Raw genomic sequence first — 21,863 nt, 5'->3', positions numbered from 1 at the left:
CCCCTTTGAGCCATCATCAGCCTATCATGGTGTCTCTCTTTTCATTGGCTGAGGGCAGGGGAAGGCGCAAAGAAGGAGACAGAAGCTCTTGGGGATGGGATGGGGCCAATGAGGCTTGTCAGCCAAACCTTGCTGCATACCTACCTCCATTCTGAGGTTGAAATGGTGGCTCAGGTGCCTAGAAAATCAGAGGACAGTGTGACAAGGTGACCAGCTCACCACTCAAAGGGGGCCTGCATATACAGGGCACACAGCTGGCACTGGATATTGATGCCAAGTTCCTGAATGGGGCACCCTCAGCACCGCAGGACATGAAGTGAGCAGCTACAGCACTGTGGCCACGAGCCCAGCCTTTTGGCTGGTCATGGTCTGGTCTTTAACTGTTTAGTAAATGGCTCCTTCCACAACCAGATACTTCCAGCAACGCCCATTGTCAGGATGGCAGATAGGCTCTGCCTTAGGCTCCATCTCTGATTGGTGGTGTGATGGCAGCCTGCCATGCTGGACTTGGAAGGTCTCACCCACGCTCAACTGCAAAGACTGCCATAATGATGGCAATGTCTGCCTTGGGCCCAAGAGGAGATAAGGGGCCCAGCGGGGTGAGCACTTGCTGGTCGCAGTCTTGAATGATCAAGTTGGCATGGAAGACCCTCTGTGATGGACTCTTTCTTTCAGGCCCATCTTTCACTGTCTCCCTGCTCTACCCCACATTTCAGGACATGTGACATGCTGGCGATATGCCACCTTCCTGTATAGATGCCGATGCTACTTACTCTCCAAGCAGCCCTGTGCACAGGCACTTCCCTGCTGCCGTTCATGCTTTTTTCTTCTACCCACCTTCCCATGGCCACCATCGCCTTCCCTTTTAAGCTATTAAATTGTGTTTTTCTTCAAAGGCCAGCTCAAGTGCCATTTCTCTCTGTCCCTCTTGCCACTCAGTCCTCCCGTGCCACTTTGCATTTCCATCTGGCAATGGCCCCATCCTGTTTGTGGTCTGGTTCTTGGTTCACAGACTTTTTCGCTCCCCCTTTATGGTGAGCTGCTCTAGAGTGGGGCCAGTATTGCATCCCCAGTGACATGCTGCGCGAATACACAGAGCACAGCCCATAACGACACAACGCGTTTTTATAAAGTTAAATAGAATAAAACATTTAGAATCCCAGAGGGTTCTGTACCTGTCATTGTCTGGCATTTTCAGGAAGATTCGGAGCAAGAACTCCACTGATTTTCTCCGTGTCTGTGCAACCACAACATAGTTCCCAGGGCTCAGATGGTAGGTCACAGTGAAATTGCGGCGGAATTTATTATTTGAGCTTTGGACAACATTTCCGAACGGGGAAGAAAACACAGGTGGAAATTTCTCCTGGAACCTCTGGAATTAGAAGAAATACAAGAAATACAATTATTGTGAGAAAGCCCCCTCTGTGCATGGACCCCAGGCACCAAGAAAGACCCAACACCTTCTAGACCCTTTCCATTTACCAAGATAACATTACAGGTTCTATAAATGGAGACGGTGCTCAGCTGAACTCTCAAAAAGCAGTAGCATTTAGACTGTCGTTTCATCTAGACCCTGGACACTACAATGGGTGCAAAGAAATACTACACACAGTTTTATCTCATTGAGTCCAACAGCATCCTGAGTTTCTGAGTTTTCTCTCCCTGCTTATATAGAAAGAAAACCTCCATGGAAACTAGTGACATCATTTCAACACTGATTTTCTTCCGGGGCCCCTGAAGCCCCTTCTCTCCTGAATGTTTAGCAGAATACTTTGGACTGCTATACTATTACAGAATTGAATTCTTTTCACTTCCTCTGTTTCATCTCTCCAGCGAAGCCCCGAGATTCCTTCTCATTGGAGAATAATGGGCCCTGATCATTTTCCTTTTATTTCAATATTTTCTCAGAGATAAAACAATAAATATAATGCAGTTCCTATTACCAGATGTCACATACATATTATGTAATAAAAACCCCTTGCTAAACAAATTTTCCTCACTACAGTCAAGCATAGGGATTCCATTTCGAATGGTTATGCAGTAGGAAATGATTATTTATGAGCTAAGCCTTGTGGGGAACACGGGAAAGGGGAAAGTTTCTTTTCAGGAGTAGGGACAGGGTTGGGCTCCAAGGTGAAACAGGAGATAGGCCACTGCCCCAGGGGCATGGCTGGGTGGCATCTCCAATGCAATTCTGCTGACATTAACAATAGCCTCAGCAGGTTTGGGAGCCTGACTTGCTTGCGCCCTTATGGCAAAAGCAATGATGGAATCAGTTCTTCTCCAGAGGGTCAGCAGTGTCCCGTGGCTCTGGGTATGGGCGAGGGTGCATGCATGTGTGGGTGCAAGGGGAGGCAGTGGGCATGCAGAGGTGTGTGGGCAGTGTGCCTCCTGCAATTAGAAGGCAAGGGTCTCCCTACTTACCCATTATCTTGTCCTGCTCCCTCTGTTGGCCCCTCATAGCCCTGTCCAGGCTCCTGATCCTTCAGAACAGACTTGCTCAGTGGCAGTGAGAAGTGTGAGTGTGGGGGAACAACGCGGGGGTTCTTGGTCCATTGCTCAGAGTACCCAGCATCAACAAATCACAAACCCAAGACTGGTCATGCACAGACCCGACTCTGAGCTTGTAGGGATGGGTCCTGTGCTTTTTCCTGGATTAAGTGCCACTTTGTTCTCCAGCTCTGGGGCCTGAGATGCTGATGGCTCCTTGCACCTGAGTGCTTCTCTCAATGCCCATCCCAACCTAGCTGGGGTGTCAGGGACCAGAGTGAGATCCTGACCCCAGCTCTGTGGCTGGGCCACCACCGTCACAGGCAGGCTCCCCCGGAAGGTCTGGAGGTGCTGTAATCACTCTTTGTTGTCTGTGGCCACATCTTGCTCCCCGCTTTCATCTGTGGCCCCCAGGCAGATGCACCTCCCTCTTGGGGGCTCAGAGCTCTCAGCCATGGGCAGAGGGGTAGGTCTGAGTGCCTGTGAGGATAGGTATTCCAAACTCCACCTGTCCTTCTCCATCCTTCCTCATACGGGCAAGTTGCCTTTCACCAATCCTGAGCCAGATGATCTGTTTAGGAGGGTGGCGGTTTCTCGCAAGACGGGCTCAAGGATGTACCTTGAAGCCGCATTTGGAGAGCATGCATCCTACTTACGGAGGATTTGGGGACTGACTACTTTAGGAGGCTGAAGATCTTTTCCAAGGTACCCCTTAGTGCTGCTCTCATCTTAAAAGGAACCAGCTTCATCAATCTTCTCTAACAGAGGCCATGGTCCTGAGGATGGTTTCACTTGAATGTTAACAAGAGAACAGCTCAAAGGGTCAAAGCTTCAAACCAGGACAGCTAAATATTCTCCTGCTTTGTGAACCTGTTTGGGGATTCTAGGCCTGTGTCTAAGGTAAGACTTAGACTGAATTTGCAGCCACTGAACACGTGGAGGCCACGGGCATTGGAAGTGGCCTAACACTTCACTGGTGGACGGCAGCAGAGGTGCAGGGCAAGGACGATGCTGAGCCATACCTGTGAGCCAGCCTGTTGGAAACAGGGAGAAAGGCAGTTTTAGGAACTCAGACCCAAACAAAAAGGCAAGCAGAACTGAACAGCATGGCTCATTGGTTTCATCCCTGCATTCTTCCACCTTTTCTTCCTCTTTCAAAGAATTTATTTTATACTTATGCCTGCCATAAAGCATTTTTTTTTTTTTTTTGAGGCAGAGTCTCGCTCTGTCACCCAGGCTGGAGTGTAATGGCGCGATCTCTGCTCACTGCAAGCTCTGCCTCCTGGGTTCAAGCGATTCTCCTGCCTCAGCCTCCTGAGTAGCTGGGATTACAGGTGCATGCCACCATGCCTGGCTGATTTTTGTATTTTTAGTAGAGACGAGGTTTCACCATGTTGGCCAGGCTGGTCTCGAACTCCCGACCTTGTGATCCGCCTGCCTTGGCCTCCCAAAATGCTGGGATTACAGGCATGAACCACCATGCCCAGCTGCCACAAAGCCTGTTTTAAACACTGACATACCACTTTCTAATAAGATGAAGTAAAGACAAAAGAAATTTTTCTTATTAGAAACAAGATACACCATCACTTAGAGTCTTCAAACACTGTTGCACTCTAACTTTCATGATCCGACAAAGCATCCATGGACCAATCTACAAACTAGTTTTAACAGACACATAATAGCTGTAAGCAGACATGACTTCCTAAATTTATTAGGTATGAATTTTACAAACGTTACTTATATCTGTGATAACATTGGAGTTGGAGAATATTGCACCTTCTCCAAGTTGCATGGTGAGAACCACCAATAGTGTGGTAGAACTTACGGCCCTTTCCAAGGCCGTGGCTCTTGCAGCCTGAAGATGTGAGCCCACACATCCCGCGCTTGTGGACTGATTTGGTGATCCACTAGGTGTCACGATTTCCTCTGATAGCTTTATGGAATGGATCAATGGGGATAACCTAAAAAAATGTGTAAGTGGAACATGTTCCTCTTCCTTGTGTGGCCTGCCTGTTCCTTGGCACACCTAGAGGTGAACTGGGATGACTGGTTACCCATTCTCTGTGTGAGGTTGTAAGAAATGAAACCCACTCAGTTGCAGAGAACAGCAAGAGGAAGGAAACTGAGGCAGAAAAGGAGGTGTCTGAGAGGAGGAGGTATTCTTTGGTCGGCCCAGCAAGGTGTGGTTACTCTTCACAGCAATGATGATTGCATTGGAAGGAAGGGGGAGAGTTTGACAGGGCCTGCAGATGGCACAGAACCTAGTGCAAATGTAAACTCCCTAACATTGGGAGCTTCCTTAAGAAGTCAACTTCTTTTAGTCCATCAGACCACTGTAAATAGATGGGAATTTGTTCTTGCACCCCCACCCCCAATGCTTGTAGGAATGTCTGTGTGCCTATGAATGGGGAGATACCCATGTTCCAGTCTTCATGTAGTAGAAGGAATACTTGAGGATGCAGTTCCATTAAAAGCCTCTCTACAGTTTGCAAAGCACTTGTATGTAATGTATTGGATACTCACAATAATCCTGCAAGCCGATGCTGAGCTCCCTATTTTATGGGTGTAGAAATTGAGGCTGAGCAGTTTAAGTAGCAGAGTTGGGAACAGGGCAAGCTGTGCTGCTTGCTTTGCAATCAAGCCCTGTCACCACCAGGTGATGTCTTCCTTAGTTGGCTTGATTCTTTTCCACTGTTGACCCTGGGCCCCACCCATGTTTACAGACCTCTCAGTTTTCCCAGGCCGACTTATCTGGAGGCCAAGGGTGAGCTGAGAGGAAGGTGGAAAGTCCAGGCCTTGGGGAGGAACTCTGAGGGAGGTGAGGATGAATTGGCTCATTCACCCTCATGCTTTTCACTGTCCTGTCTTCTCCCTGCCTATTCATACCCCATCAGGGTCTAGTTGGATGTAAAGCAGAGCAGTGCTCCCACAGAAGCTGGGGAGTCACAGGCCCATGCCAGGGCTGGAGCATCATCATATCAGCAGGGCAGCACTGGAGCCACAGACACCATGTGAGCCCTGGAGCCTTCTGAGAGTCTGGCTGCTGGCAGGTACATTGCTGTTTCTCAGCTGAACTGTGAAAGCAACCCATATCATTTGAGTTGTCCAGGTCTGAACTGTTCTTTGGTGTTTAACTCAATCAGGATCTTGCAAGATCTGCTGGGATCTCCAGGAAGCCTGAGGAGCTCTTGGGTCTGAGTGTTCTTTTAGCAAATTGGGGAATGGTGAGAAGTAACACATCTCTGGCAGAAAAGTAGGGAAGTGGGTTTGATATCATTTTAAAAATGGTGTAGTTACAGTCTCGGTAGGGTTCCTGAACTGTGAAGACTTTGGGTGAATCAACACAAGGCCCATGGTCACCCGTGTGAACAGAGCCTCGGAAGTTGTGTGTGTGCTGGGGCAGCTGTGATCTTTTTCTGGGCTTCTGTCTTGGCTCAGAAGGAAGAGTTGGCTGAGATGTTTCTAGTAGGCCTCTTTGGTGCTTGACCTGGTCAATCCTGGCTGGGCAGACCAGGGGCCTCAGTTCCTTCTCAGCCTTTCCCAAATCTTTCCCTCTGCCTCCAGCCTTTTCTTCCCAGAGGTGAGAGCTGGAGAATCTGAGGATGAGGGTCCTCTTAGAAGGCACCTGGGTCAGCAGGAATTCTTGTCTGAAAGCCCTGGAAACTAACGCAGGCTGGGGTGGGCTGAAAGGTGCTTCTTAGAAGAAAAGCTCACAGAGTCGATGGGATGCTAGAAAATGCAGCCCAGAGGTGGGCAGGGGCCAGACAAGAAGGATACACAGCAAATAATCCTCAGCTGTTCCCACCTATTTTAGTTATTTCCTCGAGTGCCAAGGCTCTGAGTGACTGTATGTGTGTGTGTGTGTGTGTGTGTGTGTGTGTGTATGAGGGGTGAGGGGGAGATGAAGGGAGCATCTAATTGGGCAAGCCTGGGTCACAAGTCTACAACTTTTGCATCCAAGGGCTTGGTTGAGGGAATATTTGGCCTCTAGCTGCTTGCAGTAGGAGGCTGGGCCCTGCCTCCCACCAGGATTCCCCTAAGGTGGAAAAAGTGTTCAGGTACCAGGTGGTGATGAAAATGACAACCGTGTACTACTGCATCCTTAAGAGATATTCTTTGATAGCATCAGAGGGTTTGAGGCACCTCAAAACTACTCTGCTAAACTCCAGCAATGTCTCTCCACCAAATTGCTGAAATTGGGAAATGGAAATATGGTCAAGGAGAGCAGAACACAAAAGCTTTCCTGCTCTTTGTGGTTTTTGGAGCCATGAGTATCATCAGAAAGGCATGCTCCTAAGCCCTACCGAGAGCCCTGGGCCTGAGACCCTAAGTCCTGGGATCAAATGCCCCTGTCACCTCCAAGGTGCACCTTGGATAGGTCATTCCTCTCTGAGCTTTAGCTTCCACACCTACAAAAGTGGGGCTAATTGGGCTTTTGAGACAATGAATGTGAACATGCTTGTACTTCTGAAGTACAGGTTGAGCATCTGTAATCCGAACATCTGAAATCCAAAATGCTCCAAAATCCAAAACTTTTGAACACCGACATAATACTCAAAGGAAGCGCTCATTGGAGCATTTTGGATTTTGAGCTTTTGGACTAGAGATGCTGAATCAGTAAGTATATACTGCAAATATTCCAAAATCCTCCAAATCTCAAATGTGAAATACTTCTGGTCCAAAGCATTTCTGATAAGAGAGACACGATCCGTATTCTCTCACCGTGAGGCCCTCTTATTAGTGTGAACCACAGCCAATGCACAGGACTGTTCAGCCATGTCCGGGTACCCAGGAGCCCCTGTCTGTCCATAAATGCACTGACACTCAAGGCTGTGAATTTTGCCTTCAGCTCAGTGAACAGAAACTGAAATCATTCCTAGAGACACTGTAATTCAAGCTCCAGCCCAGTCTGTTAAAGGACCTCTGATATCCCTGGTGCTCAGAAAGGTGACTTGTGTGTTTGACTGAAGGCTTAGGGAACCTCTGAAAGCCAATCTCAGCTCTGCCATTAACTCTGACCATGTCACTTCACCTTTTGGGGCCTCATTTTCTTCAACTCTATTATGAGGAGAGAGGATCCCAGCATGTGATAAGTGCATGATCTTAAATATCCACATTAGTGCAAAGAAGCCGTGGGGTGTATGATTTGAGAACCTTCACTTGACTTGGGGGATGCACTGAATTGTTTGGGGGAATAGCAGGGAGTAGAGATATCAGATGTTCTTTTGTAGCTTTTTTCTTTTAAATGCTATTTTTAAAAAATGAATTCCCCCAGCTATCGCATTACTGAGTACATACCCAGAGGAACATAAAGCATTCTACGATAAAGGCATATGCATGTGAGTGTGCACTGCAGCACTATTCACAATAGCGAAGACATGGAATCAACCTAGATGCCCATCAGTGACAGATTGGACAAAGAAAATGTGGTACATATACACCATGGAATACTACGCAGCCACAAAAGGAGCGAGATCATGTTTTCTGGGAAAATGGATGGAGCAGGAAGCTATTATCCTTAGCAAACTAACACAGGAACAGAAAACCGAATACTGCAAGTTCTCATTTATAAGTGGGAGCTAAATAATGAGAACTTATGAACACAAAGAAGGAAACAACAGACACTGGGATCTACTTGAGGGGGGAGGGTGGGAGGAGGGAGCAGAGCAGAAAAGTTGATTACTGGGTACTGAGCTTAATACCTGGGAAATGAAATAATCTATAAAACAAACCCCCATGACACGTGTTTACCTATGTAAGAAACCTTCACATGTACCCCCAAACCTAAAATAAAAGTTTCATAAAACCAAAACCATGAAAGGAGAGAGAGAGCCTAGGTGGAGGGGAAACCTGGCCTCAGAATAGCCAAGCAGAAGTTTGCATGCCAACCACCAAACTATGACTCGACTTTGGTCTAAACATGAGAGAAAAACACACCTCTTGGATTTATACTCAGAACAGTTTAGACAGCTTCCCCCACCCCCCCAAACAACTTCCAAAGTTTAGCCAATTATTCTCAAACTTTAATGTGCATAAGCTTCTGGAGAGCTTATGAAAATGCAGATTTTCAGGCTCTGTCCTTAAACATTCTGATGTAGAAGGTCTGGAATAAGCCCAGAATCTGCTTTGTTAGAACAGCTAGTCTTGGCCAAGACCACTTTTTGAGTAGCAAGCATTAGATTCTACAGCGTCCCAGAAAACGCTGACAAGCGACACAGGCAGGAGGTGAGTCCCACTGTAATTATGGTCGATTGTCATCTCTCTGGCCTCAGATTTCTTGCACATTTAGCCTTGGACTGGATGAATGCTACAGCCTCTTTGGGCTTTGTCTCCAAGGCTGTGGTATAGTCAAATCTCCCAGCATGGCCAAAGCTGTTCTCCCCAACTCAAGGTTTACACTGAATTTCTAAAAGGGAAAGCCCTGAAGCAGGCTGCCTTACCGGAATCACTTGGAAATTGAGTGGAAGTTTCTCATCTTCTGCCTTCAAATTTGGTGGCGTGATAGCAATTGTGATGCAGATGACAACATTGGTGCCTTCCATTGGCTCTTGCACAGAAAAGTTGAATTGAGCATCATTCCGAAGTCCTCCTGCATCAGATAGAGCTGTTACTAGAGCTCAGCTTCACTACTGGGAATCCCGGGCAGGACCATGTCCAGTGCAGAGAGCTCTGTGGGGTTGTGTTGTAAACTCTGGATTGGAGACCTAAGGCCTGGGTCCTAATCCCCACAGTTACTACTTGAGATACAAGTTTATTTTCTAAACCTTGGCTTCCTCCTCTTAAACACAGGAAAGGTTGTATAGTCCCCACTGTGTGAAAAATGTTTCTTAAACTGTAAAGTCAAAGTCTATTTTATAATGATAAGTGAAATTCCAGAGTTCCCAGCTACATGTGAACTTTTGCATTGGTGGTAACCATCAGAGCCTTGAAATGGCATGAATCACCCAAGCACAACTAGAGACAGGAAAACAGGCAGAGAGATGGCAATTGCTGTACTCTTCTAACCAAGCATGCTTATCAAAGCCAGAACAAGAGAGAGCGAGCTAATGTGAAAACCATTAGATTCAAATACATGGAAGAATGAAGATAAATCAAGATAGAGATGAATTGATACACATCAGAAGATTGGACTGACAATGGGGGAGCTCTGCAAGGGAGTGGGGAGGCGTAGAGGACCATCATAGCATGGACGTGCCGTGAGGACTGGATAAGACGGTGCATTAAAATGCAGGTGCTCGATCACTGGCTCCCTTTTCTTTTTCCATTGTAAGGTATTACTGAAAACGGCCCTGATGTACAGGTTTTGTTAGTTCATTGATAAGCACTGTATCCAGGGGAGAGGGCCTTGGCCCTATAATCAGAGAGGCGTAGCTCAGGAAGAGGAATCAGTAAATTTGCTGCCCAAGAGTGACTCAGCAGCTCTTGAGGTTCTGCCCAAGACCTCCTGGTGACAAGGTTCTCTGAGCAGCAGTTCTGTAGATCACTAGAGCCTGGAGGTCAAAAAGAGGGACACCCTGGGGTATGGGCTCATTCAAACAAACCATCTCGACAGGCAGGTGCCCAGAGGAAAGGATGCATACACATCCCTGGGTGTAAACACACAACAAACACACTCACACACACAAATGCATTGTTTACGCAGTCTCTTCTATCAAGCATGTATAAGCACACTCTGGTTCCTCTTCACAGGGAGCTCTTTCACTCATCAATGCCACGAACAGGGAATGGGAGGTACAGGGAGGGAATATGACTTTCCCAAGGCCATGATCAACAAGATTCATCTCAGGGGAGCTCAAAGATGGGCTCAGAGGCGCCTATCTGTGGGACTTCAGCAGGGACACACCTGCCAAGACAGGGCAGGGATAGTCTCCCTTGTGTCTGGGTGGTGCTCTCTAGGCTCAAGGACAGACAGGTATGACTAATTCCACTGCTGAGTGTTGGGGAGGCTGAGGACAGGGTGACCAATTATGTTTCCAACATCACAAGGCCAGTATGTGGCAAAGACAAGGGTCCAACCTAGGCCCCAACTCTTTTCCTGTGTTCCTTCTGCAGCCCTCCCCCTTGTCCTGGATGTTTACTGGAAGGTGGTGAGCCTGCCCTCCTCCCAGGAAGCAGGAGGGGGTTAGTGGAAGGACAGTGGCACAGCGTGGAGGGCTGTAGGAGAATCACATCAGCGATTCTCCTGCTTGGCCCCTACCAGCAATCATTTTACTTGGAGGAGCAGTCACAGTCTCTTCATGCTGACAAACTCCCCTCCTTTCAGCTTCAGGCTCATGGCCCAGAATCAAGGGCCAGAGAGAGCTGAAGCCATGGCAGGGCTGGGCTGGGGCAGCCAGCTTCCAGTTGGGCAGTGTGACCACCCGTGTCATCATTACCTGTAGTGTTTCCTAGAATCACTTGCTTCCTAAACATTATTTGGGACCATCCTTCGTGGAGTGTGTTTCCATGGTCCAGGGTAATTGGAATTTGGCTACATATAAACATGGAGACGAATTTCTGTTGGAAATCTTGACATGACATCCTGTTAAAAACAGATATACATCACTCAGTGACTAGTGGTTGTGTCCCCAGGGTGGGGGTTCCTATGACTTTACAGCATAGGCACTGTCCTGCCCAGAGACCAATGTCTGAACCTGGCTCATTCACCATCAAGCACCCTTCTGTGTTTTCAGTCCTTCTGCTCCAGTGGCTGGGAGAGCAAGGACACAGTCACGTTCTGGGGTCTGCCTGTCACCAGGCAGAAGCTTTATCATTAACTGCCATCTCCTTAACGCATTGATCCAATGGTGAGCCCTTTCATGGTCAGTGGGATGACTGCCATTCTCTGTCTGCTCTGGGTTCTCTAAGCTGCTAGGAAAATTGTTTTTACCCTAGGGTGTTCTGCCAAATTTATTGTTGAGGTCTTTATCAGCCTAAAATTGGATTCCACACCTAAAATCCCATCTCCTACTGTGATTAAACCAGAGACACTGGGAAAGATTTCCTTCTAATCTATATTTGTCCCTCTGATTCTTAATTATTTAGACCCATGCTCCTTTCCACACATGCTGATTTTCATTGAAATACATCACTCAGTAAAACAGACAACCCTCTGAGGAATATACAGGTCATGCTCTGAGATGTGAGCATATGGCCAAGAATGTGTTCTCAAAACATCTAGTCCTGCGTGACTTCTGGGTGATGAAGCCAATGTCTCACCCAGAGCTACAGAGTCTGCATCCTGCTGCTGTTTTTGAGGTCACACTAGAGGAAACTGGGGAGCTCGAGGGTCCCAGCAAGATGGTACAGAAGAGATGGGCATGACAACCATGCATCCTAGCTTCCAGGAAACCACAGATTTCAAGCCTTTGGTGCCAATATTCTCTTTTACTATTAAAATGTCCTGGAAAGTTCAGCATTTCATAACTGAAATAACTTTCCCACCAAGAGGGAGCCTACAATAATTTTTCATCCAAAGTTTTTGTGTCTTGGTAGAGAAAATAGGCTCCCTCTAAACAGGTCTCTGCAAAGCTATTTTCCATCTTCATAAATGTTTAGGGAAAAGGGTAGGGATTGAAGACTTGGGCAATAGTTAAAGATTTAAAACACCGTTATATAAGAAGGGTAAATACCAAAACTCTCCATCTTCCTGTTTCTTATGTAGCTGGCTTTTCCGCGGGTCACGGGTTTCCTCCCACTCCTGAGACCTGAACATGGACAAACAAACCACAGGGTGAGATTTTCCAGTGCATTTTTTTTCAACCATGTGTGGGTCAACAGGGACCCTCTGTACATGTCACCATTAGTTCCTGGGGAGCACATGGCAAGTATCATTCCACCTAGGACAGGACCCAGTTATTCTCTACCTGTTGACGACTTCCAAACATCTGTCCCCAGCCTGGTCTTCTTTCCTGAGGTCTAGATGGATTTATGTTGCAGTTCACCCCACATCTCCAACAGAGTCCCATAGAGACCCCAAATCAACCTGTCCCTGACCATACCCATCCTCTGCCACCTCCTATTGCCTGAGTGAGAACATGAGGAGTCCCTTTGTCACACCCACACATCCAAACAATCATCAAATAGCATTCATTAATTGATCCTACCTCTTAAACCCCTCTCAAAGCCAGGTACTTATTTCCATCCCTCCTGCTGTTACCCCAGTTCAGGCTCCCTGCCCTTCCCTCTGGATGTCCACCTGGTCTCCCTGAACTCAGTTCTGCCCACTTTCCCATCCATTCCTCACACTGCCATTGAAATGATCTTTCTAAAATGTAAACTTGATTATATTATTTCCCTGCTTAAAACCTATCAGTGGTTCCATATTATTCTCAAGGTAAAGTTCACACTCCTTAAAGAGAACCTCGGCCTCTGCCACCCTCTCTGATGTTACCAGTTTCTTGCTTCCTCACCTTACCTCCACTCTTGAATTCTATTCTCCAGCAATAGTGCCTTCATTTCCTTAAAACACCCCCTGCACCCCCAACTTTCACCCTGATGCTCGCTGCACCTGGCGCCCTCTTCCTCCTTTTAGTTCTGTAACCTGCCCTTACTCATCTTTCCTCTTAAAGGGCATTGCCTCTGGGAAGCCCTGCTTGGCCCCCAACTTCCCTCTGTTCTAGGTCTTTTGAGCTTCCATAGTCTGCTGTGTTACTGTTACTTTGTGTATTGGTTGCTATGCCTCACTAGACTCCCAGAGCCATGAGATTGCTGAGCCTGGCTGGCCATCCTATCATCGCAGGTGTTTTGCCCATGCCTTGGCATGTATTAGGTGGGTGCAAAAGTAATTGCATGCCTAATAGCACACAGTGATTTTTTGTTTGTTTAATTAATTAATGCTGCCCACTTCGTTGGAACAATATGTTCCAGAAGCCAGTCCTTGGGTCTCTGGCGAGGAAGAGACCCTCACAAGCAGAAGGCAGCAGCTGCCCCTTCTTCAGCCCACTCCTTAGAGGGGAGGCATGCTTGTAGGCAATGGGTTTCAGGGGCACAAAAGCTCAATGAGACCTTTCTCATGGATGAGGTTGCATGGGGAGCCTGGGTCCCCTCTGTGCTAGGACAGCAAGGCAGGGGCCACCACTCAGGCTTCCGGCTGCAGGCTGAGGCAGTCAGATGTGGTATTGTAAAATGGCAATTTTATAATTAAGCGATAATTACATTTTCTGCAGTGTGTAAGGGAGAATAATTGTAGTGTAAATCAATACGCTATCGATTCATACAAGTTTGCCTTTAAGTGTGTGCAACTGAAATTTCAATTATGGCTGAGATTAGACCATCTGGTTCTCTCCATCCATCTCCATTCCTAAAAAGTAGGGAAGAAATCAACCACCTGCTTGGAGACAGTGATTATGCAGTCCCCGTCACTTCCTTCCAGCCTGGTTTCTGGTGCAAAGTGGTGACCCTCAGCAGTCAGCTGAGGATACAATATGTGATCCGACAGAGCAGGTGCTGCTAGATCCGTCTCCCCCCGTCCCTGCTCTGCACACATCACGGCCATGGTCAAAAGCCTTCCTTTATGCCCATGCCTGTAGGGGATAAATCCAGACTTCCGGCATCAGGCTGTCTGGTGTTGGCTCCCAGCATTCTCTCTCTCAGCTTCCTCTGCCTCAGGCCAGTTTGTTGGCCCTGAACAGACTATCGATGTTCCCAGAGGGGTGCCATAGCCTATGCGTCCCCCTCCTATCTAGTGATCTCTTCTGAAGTGAGTCATACTTCCTCCACCACAAGGCCAACTCAAGTTCGGTCCCATCCATGAAGCTTTCCCTGAACATGCCAGCTCATGGGATGCTTCTCTCCCCAAACCCTGGTGTCCCCTGTTGCCTTGACTGGTCACTTGATATTTAGCATGGGAAACATGGGCAAAATATCAATTGCGAATATATTGCCTCTTCTTCTACCCTAGGGAATCTGTCATTGTCATTTGCCTTCCCTCTACTTCTATCCCAACAGGCAGCCTCAAATCAGGGGTGCTGGATGATCCTGTCACACTCTGGGCCATATTTGGCAACTTGGAGTAATGACTGGGAAGGAGAACTGGAAAAGGACAGAGGTTATTAGGATTTATATTGGAAAGCACAAAGGATACACCTGGGAAGGAAGAAAGAATAGAGGCGAGAGAGGAGAAACTGGGGAGGTTTGACTGCCCGATTCTCCCAGGGGCGTCTGAGGTCACAGTTAGGTTTATTCTAGGAATTCATTGTGCTGTTTCCTCCCACCTTCCATCTCTGCTTACCTCGCCCTCCATCCCAATCATACTTTCATCCCACACTGGTTGAGTGCCCAAGGGTGCCAAGGTCATGGGAGATTGGAGCGGTCCTGCCACAGCTTACCCTGGGGCATCAGGTCTAGAACTGGCTGGCTCTGCATTCGCCTCCAGGACGCACCGTCCTCACTGTATTGATTTCACTGTGTGCTGGGCCCATTCCTGTTTGTCTGAACGGATTGCACTTCCTTTCAGATCAAGTTCCCCACCCCCAGCCCCACTGGCGACGATGCAGCAGCTGCTGTGTCACCACACTTTTCACGGATGGACACAGACCCCTGGAGGAGTGCGACCGGGCTGAGCCTTGCTGGCTGCCCAGAGGAGCAAGTAACCTGTTGCGGCCCCTCTGTCCTCTCAGGACCACTGTCTCCTTCACAGTCAGCAAGGGGCTGGCGGCCTAGGGGTCCACTCCTCTGGCAGCTGGGAAATGCCAGCCCAGTTCCCTGGGGAAAGCACTGACCACACAGCTGGGCCCCCCCATGGGATGTCTTAGCTCCTGTGCCTCCTGATTTAAATGTGGAGAGGCGCAGCTTTATCATTTACATCCCAGGCACCGAGTACTCATAGGCATCCGGAGCAGCAGCGCAAGACTGGAGAGCTGAGTAGATTGGACAAAAACATCATCCAGATCTTTGCATCACTTTCCCCAACTGCCCCCGATTAGGACGCCTTTTCCACCCTGATAATGTGACATGCTCAGGATCAGAATTCCATGGGTCCCTCCAAGGGAGGCAGTTCCTTCTCTCCATCAATGTCTTGCCAAGTCGGGGCTTGGCTCCTGCCTGCCCTACCTCCCGCCTCTTTTACTAATTCTGGGCATGTGCATTCCCTGCTGTAGACTGTAACCTTCTGGAGGGTGGGCACTGGGTCTTGTCATCCATATATACCTCACAGCACCCGCTTAACACAGTGCACTTAGTACAGGGTGTACACAGTAGGTGCCTCATAGTTGCTTGGCAGATGGCATCACAGGAGCGTGAGATGGACCCCGATAACCACGTGTAGGTGTGAGCTGGACAGGCCTGCGGTGAGATGCATAGCGACGAGACAACCCCTGCTCTCATGGGCAGGAGGCTCTACCAACACCAAACGCTCTGTGAAGGATGGAGAGAGGTTTCCTGAAGCCATACCCATCACTCCAGCGCCCTCTCCATTCAGTCTCGCCCCAGCCCCAGGGGTTCCACAGGGAGATAATTTCTTCCCAGCCCCTTCTGTATTGAATCTGTAAAGAAAACAGAAAAGGAAACTGTCAGTGCTCTACAGCAAAAGTCAGCAGAAAGGGGGATGAATGCAGCTGCTTTTTACCTCCAAGGACCAATTTAACTTCTGACCTCATTTGGCTGCAACCAGAAAAAATTGAAAGGAAAAAAAATCAATGTCTCTCTACTGCCTGCACAGCATTGGAAGGAGATAGACGAGGAAATGGCCCCTCATTCCGCTCAGCCCCTCACAAGGGCAGATGCAACTTTATCATTCCTTAAGACTGCATCCCAGAACCTGAGTGAGTTGAGATTTAATAGCAGATAAACAGCAGGGGATGTTGCTTCGGGCTGCAGAGGACAACTTTATGGGTCCCCAGCCTCCTCCAAGCCCTGTCATGGATGGCATCTCTGTTCCACAGACACAGCCTCATTCTCTGCCGGCAGCCCAGTGGGAGCTATGGAGCAGTCTCAACAGCACTGTCGTGAGTGAGGAGGGTAGAGGAGGCAGATTTGAGCAAGACTGAGATGGCTTGTGAACCAAGATAGCCGGGGCTAGCCCTCCTCATCCTGCATCCCAGAGCTGATGAGATACCTCAGTCTGAGAGAAGATGGCCAACAATGGCCTGAACTTTCCCTCCTTCCCTCCCTTCCTTCCTCCCTCCCTCCCTTCTTCCCTCCCTCCCTTCCTTCCTTCCTTCCTCCCTCTCTCCCTCCTTTCCTCCCTCCCTTTCCTTTCCTCCCTCCCTTTCCTTTCCTCCCTCCCTTTCCTTTCCTCCCTCCCTCCCTCGCTCCCCTTTCCTTCTTCCCTCCCTTCCTTCCTTCTTTCCCTTTCTCCCTCCCTTCTTCCTTCACTCCCTTACTACCCTCCTTCTTTCCCTTACTCCCTCTCATCTTCCCTTCTTTCCTTCCTTTTCCTCCCTCCCTCCCTCCCTTTCTTTCTTCTCTCCTTCTGTTTCTTTCCTTTCTCCCTCCCCTGCTCCTATCCTTTTACCCTTCCCTGCTCCTATTTTTCCCTCCTTTCTTCCCTCCCTCCCTCTCTCCTTCCCTCCCTCCCTCTCTTCCTTCCTTCCTTCCTTCCTTCCTTCCTTCCTTCCTTCCTTCCTTCCTTCCTTCCTTCCTTCTTTCCTTCCTTTTCTCTCTCCCTCCCTTCCTCCCTTCCTCTCTTCCTGTCTGTCTCTTCCTTCCTCTCTCTTCCCCTTCCTTCTTATCTTGTTTCCTCCCTCCCTCGATTTTCTCCTCCCTCCGTCCCTCCCTTCCTTCTTTACCCCCTACCTTCCCTCATCTCTCTCTCCCTCCTTTCCTCCTTCCTTTCTTCTCTCCTTGCCCCCTGTCTGGGGTTACTCATCCTCACCGCACTTCAGATAAGGAGGTCTACCCCTTTGCTCCCTCACACCACTTAAGCCAGAGGGCAGAACTGTGAGAAAATGACAACACAGCAGCCAACCCTTGAACCTGCATCCCCGGGAGCCGGCAGCCCTCAGCGTGGCGAGAGGAATTAAAATATGATTGAGCTGTAGCTGTGATATCGATCTGTGCTAATGTTGTCTGAGGAGACAGAAGCCCAGAGGGGTGAGGAAAGGGGTGAACTTGCTCCCTGATTCTTGGTCAGAGAAGAAAGACAACACTCTGGATAGAACAGACTATCACTGTGTGGAAGAGAAGCCGCAGGTGGAGGCAGGGCTCAGAGCTAGGTGCTGGCTAACATGTGCTAAGGAAACAGCACGGGAGAAGCTAAGCACCTTTCTCAAGATCGCTAAGACAGCGGCAGAGGCAGAATTCCAATCTAGCCATGGTCAGTTTCCAAAGTCCCGGCTCCTAGTTTTGGAATTGGGCAAGAGTAAAGGTCCATTCTTGGATGTAGCTGTGCCCTTGGCCTCGACTGTGACCCTTGAGCCACCTGGTCAATGCCCATGCTCACCAGTGGGGCATTGCTGTGCAGGAGCCGTACCGTCACACACGGGCCCAGGAGCCTGGCTTGGAAAAGGCTGTTTTCTGTTGCTTCCCTTGTCTGCGCCGCTCCCTGGCCAGTACCTCAGCAGAAGGGGCTCTCACTTTCAATGCCTCCAAGAAGCACAAACCCAGCTTTCCCACCCCATCTGCCCTACCCTGAGGCACCCCAAGCCTTGCACACAGTTTACTGTTAACTCCCAGCACCTGACAGAGCCCATGGAGCAAGGACACAAGAAATGGTCACCTGGTGCCCCAAATAGCTTAATGAGCCATGCTCAGTGTCTCATGGATATTCAGGGGCTCCGGTGGGCATGGGGGAGAAAATCAACCTGCGATTCAAAGGGGCTGGAAGCAGGGCTAAGTGAGGCATGCAGATAAACACTCACCCCTTTGCCCAAGGGAATCGCCGACTGAGCTAAGTGCATAATAAAAAATGCCCATTTCATTTATCTTCCTGTCTGTGTCCTGCCTAGAGGGAGGATGAGCAGATTAAAAAGTATGCCACATTTATGGGCTGCTTTAATCTTAGCACTTGTGGTTCAGAGTTATAACCTTCTCTCTCTGGAGGAGGAGTCTTTAACCAACTCAAGTTCTTGGTTGTGTCCCTCCTTTATGGCAGTGACCCATTCGTGCTGGCATGGGCCTTGGTCTGGGGGTGCAGGGGTCACACTCGAGGCCAAGGCCATGGCTACACCTAAGAATGGGCCGGCCACGTGCTTCTTCACTCCCTGGCCGCTGACTCTGCCTCTGACCCTGCTCAGCACTCAGGAAAGGTGCTACTGGGCAGGAGGTAACCCAAGTTATCTACCCTGCAATAGTACTTCCTCAAATGAATTATCCTGAATGCCAGTTCCATTGGCCATTAATAGTTATTCCTAGCAAAAATGGTTTTGTGGCTAATGGTACAATAAAAACCAGCAGGGCTTGCACTGCTCATACAGGCCTCTTGGAGTCTTTAAAATGCAAATGTACACTCTGAATCGCCAAGGAGGGGATATAGTGAGTGGCATTTTCCAAAAGTATTTGGAAACCCATTTTCAGAGGCTAGTGCTTCTTAGAACACGTTCTGTGAAGTGTCAGCAGCATGGAATGGTGGAGCAGGGACGGATTACACAGGACATGCGGTCTTGATCACCTGTCTTCCCAGGGGAGGTGTTCTGTTTAGACCACTCAGTATATTATTAAAACAATTCCAAGTGTACACTATGGGGGCACAAATGTTCGAGCTGTGGGTGTCATGATCAGGAGCCCAAACTGCAGCTGAGCCAGCACTTGGACTCCCGAGTTCCCCTCTGTCACCCTAGATGTTCACATAGCTGCTCTGCAACCCAGCAGTCACTGCCGTCTCCACAGCCAGCCTCTGCGGGGACTCATGCTCCAAGGTCATCTGGACCTCTGGGTACACGAGTCCCTTCTCCCCTGTGTTCAGAGCAGGAAAAAAGGCTATCTCAATGTATAAAAAGGATCTTGTCCAAGAATGGCAAATACATTGCAAAGGTACCTGACTTCCTCATCTCATGCCCCAAATAGATATTACTAATTGATAATAGCTCTCTTTCCATGAATCTGGAAGTGCCAAGGTCAATTTTGGACAATTACCTGTTGTACAAAAAGCATTCATTAGAGACAGGAGATATTGTCTTGGTTTTGTGATTGGGACAATGATCAAAATGTGAAACAATGGAACAACTGGCCTCAGGTCCATGGACAAGAGAGACAGACGGATAGAGAGAGGAAGGACATGTGGGAAAGGAGGAGAGGCCAGGCAAGTATGAGAAAGCCACACATAGAGCCTGATGCTCTGCAGTCCTCGGTCCATAAAGTCCTGGGAGAAATGATGTGCCCTAGAGTTTGGAACTCGGTCTCTTAGGGCTTAGAAGACATTATTAGACCTCAAGTGTTGTGGAAAATACAGAGACCGAGGAACACTTGCAGGAAACCATCCCATGGCCAGGAAGTGCTGTCACCGCAAGTGTGGTGACAAGTGTAGACAGACACTAAAGAGACAGCGTGTCCAGGCCAGCTATCTCCCAGGTGCCATCTGTCTAACCTCGTGAAAGACATCTTTCCTATCAGGCCCCAGCTTCTTTCTTTATGAACGGAGAAAGTTGGACTTCAGTAGTGTTTTCCAGGCCAAATTATACTGCACACAGTGATTACATACATTTTTGTCCAGCCAGAGTCAATTTTTCCATTGAGGAGCACAATTGTCCTCCAGCGCCAACCTCCCCCTCTTCCATGAGAATAAAGTTTTATCTGGGCCTACAGTGTATGTCCCAGCCTCCCTTGGCCTTGGTGTGGTCACATAATTAAGCTTAGACTAATGGGATGTGAGAGAAATGATGCATGCCTCTTCCAATTCATGCCTTCTGTATGGATATATGAGTGTCCCTTGGCCTCTTTCTCTCCTCTGGCTGGGAGATAAGGGATTAGAGCAGCTGTCTTGGGCTCATGGGTGGAAGCCCCATGTGGAGATGCCAGAGCCACCTACTGGTCCTGGCATCACCTGCTTACCTGAGAGAGAAATGTACTTTGTCTTAAGACCCTATATTTTGGAGTATCTTTGTTATAGCAATTTAGCTTGCATGTAACAAATAAAACCCCTTTCAGGGCAAAACTTCCCCCCTGGAGTCAACTGGGTAGTTCATTCTACCTCCTTTGGGGCTAATCTCCCAGTTTAGATAGGCACTCAGAGCTGTCTGAGATCAGCAACAGGACAGCAAGGTCTCTGGTGGATTCCCAGAAAGGAAGACAGTGGGAGTCAGAACTTCTGGATGAACAGAAGGAGCTGAGGCTGTCCATGGTGCATGTCATGATGGGGGCAAGGGTGATAAATCCTCATTTCATCTTTGTTGGCCTTTCATGTGATTCTGGCCCCTATTGAAAGGAACAGGAATGCTGAGGCAGAGGCCAGAGGAGAGCTGGACAGGCCAGCAGCCAGCCTTACCTGCTCGGCCCCAGTCACGGTGTAGGCGTGCAGACTCACCAGCCCATTCTCCATCGCCTGTGCTGTATCTGTTGACTTCAAAGCAGAAAAGCAGACCAAGCATTAGACATCTACAGGTTCTTCAAAGAAATAGAAAAACACAGTCCAAACAGCCGCTGAGCCATCTGGGTCCCACTGACTCACTTGGGACTGATAGATGGCCTGGAACTCTTTTCTAGAGTGGCAGAGTTGGAAGGCCATTGGGTATCTGAGGCCCCAGGGATTTCATGCCTCAGGGAACCACCCCCATGAGTGATGGAAGGAACCCCATGGAGTCCTGAGGGCCTGGGTTACTCTCTCCACCAACCACATGTCATCAGTGAGACACGGCACAAATATGTCTGCTGGGACATTTGCAGGAGGCAGGAATCACTTGACACCCACATTGGGAGTAACTGGGGTTTAAAGTGCATCTTGGGCTTCTGGTGGCATTTTGGATTAGCGATGTGTGACTCAAAGCCCGTATGTTTCAAGATGAAGGAAGCATCCCCGCAGATAGAAACCAGATGTCTCAGAACAGACTCAAATAATTTGGAGGGTCACTCAAGCTTTTCAAAATGAATCATGCTGCCTTTGGGTACTGCCATTAGAGCCAGTGAACATCAGAGGGCCCCGGGGGACTCTGTGTAAACTTAAGGCAAAATACAAAGGAGTGGTCCACAGTAGTAGGAGCTGCAGCCGCCTTCTCCAGTGCATGGTAAAACCCACTGGTTGCCTGGGAGCTGTAGTAGTAGGTCCAGGCTCTGGGGCAGCAGCACTGGAAGCCTTTTCCAGCCACTTATGAGCTGTGTGATGGTGAGCACCTTAGGTAGGCTCTCTGAGCCTGCTTTCTCTTCTGTGAAGTGAATTCTGCAATTTCTGTCTTAGAGGCAGGCTACTGCAGGGTTCAATGAGGTGACCCAGGTAATGCACACTGTCAGTGTTCGTTAGTGGTGGCAGCTTGCCATACCCTTCTTAGCTGAATGCGCCCCTGGCTGAGCATTCCTGGCTGAGG

The 21,863-nt window shown here is 48.7% G+C and overlaps 1 protein-coding gene across 1 annotated transcript in view; it reads right to left on the bottom strand.

Annotated features, from left to right (window-relative positions):
* The window catches only part of CAPN13 (calpain 13), a 113,954-nt gene that overhangs the window by 48,812 nt on the left and 43,279 nt on the right, over positions 1 to 21,863 (bottom strand). The window contains exons 7-14 of the mRNA XM_050753267.1: positions 20,831 to 20,905; positions 15,862 to 15,953; positions 12,102 to 12,176; positions 10,866 to 11,011; positions 8,931 to 9,079; positions 3,513 to 3,524; positions 1,176 to 1,372; positions 145 to 178 (exon numbers count right to left, since the gene is read on the bottom strand). Of these exons, the coding sequence (XP_050609224.1) occupies positions 145 to 178; positions 1,176 to 1,372; positions 3,513 to 3,524; positions 8,931 to 9,079; positions 10,866 to 11,011; positions 12,102 to 12,176; positions 15,862 to 15,953; positions 20,831 to 20,905 (780 nt within the window). The remainder of the gene's footprint in view (positions 1 to 144; positions 179 to 1,175; positions 1,373 to 3,512; positions 3,525 to 8,930; positions 9,080 to 10,865; positions 11,012 to 12,101; positions 12,177 to 15,861; positions 15,954 to 20,830; positions 20,906 to 21,863) is intronic.

Source organism: Macaca thibetana, chromosome 13, assembly GCF_024542745.1.
Source record: "Macaca thibetana thibetana isolate TM-01 chromosome 13, ASM2454274v1, whole genome shotgun sequence".
Classification (NCBI taxonomy): domain Eukaryota; kingdom Metazoa; phylum Chordata; class Mammalia; order Primates; family Cercopithecidae; genus Macaca; species Macaca thibetana.
This window is presented reverse-complemented; position numbering and strand designations above follow the sequence as displayed.